Source organism: Triticum urartu, chromosome 4A (assembly GCF_056163025.1).
Source record: "Triticum urartu cultivar PI428250 chromosome 4A, HENAU_Tu73, whole genome shotgun sequence".
NCBI lineage: Eukaryota > Viridiplantae > Streptophyta > Magnoliopsida > Poales > Poaceae > Triticum > Triticum urartu.
In genome coordinates, this window is record NC_141876.1 from 513,678,631 (window position 1) to 513,684,463 (window position 5,833).

General features: G+C 51.2%; 1 protein-coding gene across 1 annotated transcript; it reads left to right on the top strand.

The window, feature by feature from the left end:
- The first annotated feature begins 4,082 nt into the window (after nucleotides 1-4,082).
- LOC125551143 (mitogen-activated protein kinase kinase 9) lies at nucleotides 4,083-5,369 on the top strand. Its single transcript, XM_048714298.2, has one exon. It carries the CDS (start codon nucleotides 4,162-4,164, stop codon nucleotides 5,167-5,169), a length of 1,008 nt encoding a protein of 335 aa, XP_048570255.1. The 5' UTR covers nucleotides 4,083-4,161; the 3' UTR covers nucleotides 5,170-5,369.
- The last annotated feature ends 464 nt before the right edge of the window (nucleotides 5,370-5,833 follow it).

Here is a 5,833-nt window from a genome sequence, read left to right on the forward strand (position 1 = left end):
CTGATTTACCCACTCTGACGAGACCACGCCCCCCTTCTCCCTTTGTCAGCCACTTCGACGAAGAGAGGGGATGATAATCCAGTTGTGTCGGTCTGTTGGTGGTAGAGTGAAATTTTTAGGTTTTATTCTCGAGTTGTCAGTGGTGAGGCGATGGTGAAATTTTTAGGGTTTTTTTCTTCTTCTGCGGGTTTGTCTCAGTGGTGCTGTCGTACGGAGGGATGACACACTATTGGTGCTCCGGCTCCAGTTCGGACCAACAAAGATTGGCCAACCTCGGTCTCGTCAGGGTTTGCGTGTGAGAGTTATGGTCCTCGACTCCATCTTGGTCACACGTGAGGAGTTACACATGCCCTCTTTAGTGGTTTCTTCTCCAAACAGGTGTTTTGCTATGCATATCGCCGGCATTAGTATCTTGTGGTCTACATCGACAAATTTGTGAGCGTTTCTTCTACAAGCTTTTGAGTTTCAACAAGTTTGCTCAACTAAGGCGGAGGCTCGGAGGTGGCAAGGTGTTTTTCTCATGACGCGCAGTCGATGGATGCATGAAGAACAAGTCGTCAACGCTCCAAGAATTTAAATGTATCTTTATTTTTTGTAGGAGTATTTTTGTAAGGATATGTGCTGTTCAATATATAGTTTCAAAAACATCTTCGAAATTAACTAATGTCGACCCCACAAGAAAACTAATGTCGTTGATTTCAGGCATCTACAGTCCATTTCAAGCATCTACATAGCAATATGCGAGTTGCTATGTAGATCGCGGTCGTCGGCATCTTGTGGTCTACATCAATAACTTGCTGAAGTTGCTTCTACAAGATTTTGGGTTTCAACAAGTTTGCTCTTACCTAAGACGGGGAGCCAGAGATGAAAATGTGCTTTGCTCACAGTGTCTCATCGGTAATTACAGGAAGAATAAGATTTTGGCACTCCCACAAATTTAAATGTAATTTTCAATTTGTAAGTGTCTTTTTGCACAAGTTTGTGCTATTTAATACTCATACAGATTTTAGCTTTAAAAAACATCTTAATAATCAACAAATGTTACCCCTCGTGAAAAAAAACTAATGCTATCAATTTTAGGCATATGCGGACATACGGCAAGGAGTGTTTCATTTCGTCTCCTTCCATCCCCTGTGCGGCGGCTAGGGCACTCCTCCCCTACAACTTTGTCGATGAGCCCGTGGATCAGCTGCCTCCCCTCTACTCGGGGTTCCGGTGCGTAGGCTCCGACTAGCAGTTTAGGATAAGTTTCTTGTATGGGTGACGTGGCAGATGGCGGTGCTTCATCTTCGAGTTGTTCTTCCAGGTTCCTATCTGCCTCGTGTTCGTTTGTCAGGACGGGGTCAATGGAGCTTCGACTCAGATTCGTGTAGTCTCCTTGTGACGGAGAGGTTAAGGTTTCTCATTGTCCATGTGAGACGACGAGTTTTGAGCTCTTGGAAAGAAAAACTTGTTTTACTCATGAATGATGTAGGCAAAATACAGTGAGTCATTTCTTGGCATATTTTGATAGATCACATAGTCGTATTGTCGTATGACTAGGCAGTCGGCGGCGCTGGGGGTCTCCCAAGATTTAGGCCCATTTTTTTTCCAATATACATATGTTAGTATTGGCCCAGTCCAAACAGAGGACAAAGCGAGCCACACAGCGAACCAGACAGACGATCGAGCGGGTGAGGAGCCAAGCAGGCGAGCGCCCCTCGTCCTCTCCCAACCCCAGCAGTTCCCACTTCCCAGTCTCCCTCCCCCAATTCCCAATACCAAACCTAGCGGCGGTGGGCGGTGGCAATTCCAGGTCCGACCGGCCCTCTCCTTCCCTCCCCTCGGGCCTCGGCCTCCGGCTCCACTCCTCCCCTCCACGTCCGCCGGCGGCCGGTCCCGGTCCGCCGGCGGCAGGTATGGATGTATTTAGATGTATTTTAGTTCTAGATACATCCATTTCTGGGACGAGTAATTTGGAACGGAGAGAGTACGTAGGATAGATGGATATGTTTGGTGTGTAGATTGATGGAGGTCAACTTGTCTAATGAGCTAGATACATTCTGTTGGAAAATTTCAAGTTCAGGCCTTTTTTCGGTTAAATCTACGTACGTCGGCTTCATCAATATTGGACTAGTCTCTAGGTCGTTACATATCTAGAAAATTAAAATGTCTTTGAAAATGAAAGTCTTTATGTGGTTCATGCACAAGGGAGTGCTTTTGACTGAAGACAACTTGATGAAACGTAGGTGGGAGGGTAGTAAACGATTTGTATCAGGAGGAAATGATTCAACATTTGTTTCACAAATGTCCGTTAGCCATGTTATTGTGGCACATAATACATGTGTCCTTTAATGTATTTTCACCTAGTACCATTTCCAATTTGTTTGCAACTGGTAACTGAGGTTTAGCCTAATACAACGATAAAAAATCACATTGGAGCGTGTGTGCATTACTTTGGGCTATTTGGAATTGTCGAAATGACGTAGTTTTTAGCCGAACCAATATCTGCATTGATCCGTATGTGGCGGAGCTAGACACAATCGGTTGGGGGGCGAAAGGTAAAATATCTGTGTTTGGAGGGGCCAAAGGCTAAAAAAGTTTTCACCTAAGCACTCAAAGAAAATTTTCCTTCACAAGTTGGCCCAATGTCGGGGGTGGGGGTGGGGGGGGGGGGGCACAGCCACCCCAGCAACGTGCATAGCTCCGCCATTGCGTATGTGGTCATTACTCAATAGCGGAAGTCAGGGAACGTATGTCAAAATGATAGATATGGTTGACTAGAGGGGGGAGGTGAATAGGCAACTACCAATTTTTAGCACTTTTAACCAAATTAGGGTTAGCAACAAAATAGGTTGTCTAGATATGCAACTAGGTGGACAACCTATATGCCAAGCACAATATAGCTTGCACAAAGTAAAGGTTAGAGATAAACACAAGTGGAGTCGATGAAGACGAGGATGTGTTATCGAAGTTCATTTCCTTTAGGGGGGGAGTACGTCTCTATTGGAGCGGTGTGAAGGCACAACGCTCCTCAAGAAGCCACTAGGGCTACCGTATTCTCCTCACTCCCTCGTAGAATGCAAGAAATCGGAAGTACCGGGCGAGCCGTACTACCATTGTACATCCACGATACTACTGCTTATATCTTCAGAGTTACAACGAATGGAGTGGTAGTGGGGTAGTAGTATCGCCCAACTACTGTTGAAGCGAAAATCATCACAAAACCCCAAAACAAGCGGCGGTACCGCTTCAGTACTGAACATGCAGCAGTACCGCTGAAGTGATACTACCGCTCCCCAACGTTGTACTATCGTTTGGTTGCTTCAACTAAGCCAAGCAAAGAAGGAAAGATCTCTAAGTTGTCGGAAGGATAGGTAGGTGCAAAGGGAATGTGTACGTGTTGATTTCATCCTTCTTAATAATATGATTTTCCTATGACTCAATTCCACACAAAAATAGAACGTTCGAAACAACCGTCATCAAACACCAAAACCACCCAGGAAGAAATATGGCATAATAGTATGGCTTTTGGGTGCAACTGTCTGGAGACAATAGCACGGGATACATACAACCGATTTGGATAACAGTCCAATAATAGAATAGATATTTAGGCTTCTTGTCCTATTTTTGCCGGCCATGGATTTTAATTTTATGTTTCGTTTTTGCTTCCGTATCTAAGATGAATTTCATACATTCTATTAATGGATTGTATGCATCGCTTGATATAGAGGCCGGATAATCCTCCTTTCAAAGAAAAACTTATGTATATAGTACATAAATCATCATCCTTTCCTTTTTGCGAAATGTTATGCAGCATCATCTGGAAGGCTAACTAACTGCACATTTTCACGCTAAAAATATCCAAGCTAAGCACTGAAGGAGAAGGGACGCCGAATCGCGGGCGGCAAAATGCCATGCACCATTCGTGCAAGATGACAGGCCGCAGACGAAGGGCAGTAGCACAGCGGACGCACGGCAGAAATTGAGATCCAGCTGAAATCACTCTCACTCACCCTCCGGTGCCTCCACGCGAACTCCGCTCGCTTCCACTCACCCGCCCCCATATATACCAGCAGGGAGCACTCCGCCTCCATCACTAGTCAGCTGCCTCCGGAGTTCACCTCACCCACCCACCCACCTCGCCTCACCTCTCCCGCCCAACTCCCTCCATTCCTTCCCATGGCTCTCGTCCGGCAGCGCCGCCAGCTACCCCACCTCACCCTCCCGCTCGACCACTTCGCCCTGCGCGCCCCGCCGCCGCCGCCGCCCCCCGCCGTCGCGCCGTGCGCCCCCGCCGAGGGCCTCGCCCGCCTCTCCGACTACGAGCGGATCTCCCAGCTCGGCCAGGGCAACGGCGGCACCGTCTTCAAGGCGCGCCACCGCCGCACCGCGCAGCACTTCGCGCTCAAGCTCTTCGCCGCCGGGGACGGGGACCCCTCCGCGGCCCGCGAGGCCGAGATCCTCATGCTCGCCTCGGGCGCGCCGCACGTGGTGCGCCTCCACGCCGTCATCCCGTCGCCCGCCGCGGAGCAGCCGGCCGCGCTGGCGCTGGAGCTCGTGTCGGGGGGCTCCCTCGCGGGCCTCCTCCGCGCGCTGGGCCGGCCCATGGGGGAGCGCCCCATCGCCGCCGTGGCGCGGCAGGCGCTGCTGGGGCTGGCGGCCCTGCACGCGCTCCGCGTCGTGCACCGCGACCTCAAGCCGGCCAACCTGCTGGTCGGCGCGGGCGGCGAGGTGAAGATCGCCGACTTCGGCGCCGGCAAGGTGCTGCGGCGGCGGCTCGACCCCTGCGCGTCCTACGTCGGCACGGCCGCCTACATGTCCCCGGAGCGGTTCGACCCGGAGGCCTACTCCGGGGACTACGACCCGTACGCGGCGGACGTGTGGAGCCTCGGGATGGCGATCCTGGAGTTGTACCTGGGCCACTTCCCGCTCCTCCCGGCGGGGCAGCGCCCGGACTGGGCCGCGCTCATGTGCGCCATCTGCTTCGGCGAGGCGCCCGAGGCCCCCGCCGCGGCGTCGGACGAGTTCCGTGACTTCGTGGCCCGCTGCCTGGAGAAGAAGGCCGGGCGGCGCGCGTCCGTGGCGGAGCTGCTCCAGCACCCGTTCATCGCGGAGCGCGACGCGGAGGAGGCGCAGCGCTGCCTCGCCGCGCTCGTGGCGGAGGCGGCGGAGCTGGGCGACCAGTAGCCTAGCCAAACCGCCCGCCGGTTAATTAGTAGTCGGAGAGTTAGGAGTCCATCCATCCAAGCTGATGTGTACATAATCCGCGCCACGGGGAGGAATAAACCTGTCCCATGTGGCGTTTTTCTTTTCACCTTTTTGCCGTACCCAATGATTATTCCTTCGTTGTTTCACGTGAATTTGCAAGGGACAGTTTTGATAATTGATGGCACCTTCTTCATCAGAATCAGAAGCATGGCATATGGCGTCAGTGGAATGTTCTGATCGATCTGTCATGTTTTAAGGAAATTTCTCGAGCTATAAACCTGTGAAAGGCTCAGTTCCTATCGGGAACAGCACAGCGAACAGACTCACGAGAAACATGCATTACACGGACAATGCTTGGGTGCCGTAAGGCAACTACCTTTGTGTCTATGACATGTGGGCCCAATAGATGGCTGGCCCATATGTCAGTGTCTCAAAGGCAGGTGCCTTTAGAAGCTGCGTCCGCATTGCACAAGAGGAGATTGAGGGAGTTGCTGTTTGAGTAAACTGCAGAAAAACGATGGAGCTCTTTTTTTCCAGGGGAGATTGCAAATTCAGAACTGCCACAGGCGACTGGTTTGGTATCCAAATTCCAATCGCTTCTCCTGCTCCTGGTTTGGTGCCATCTCTTGTACGGGGTATCTGA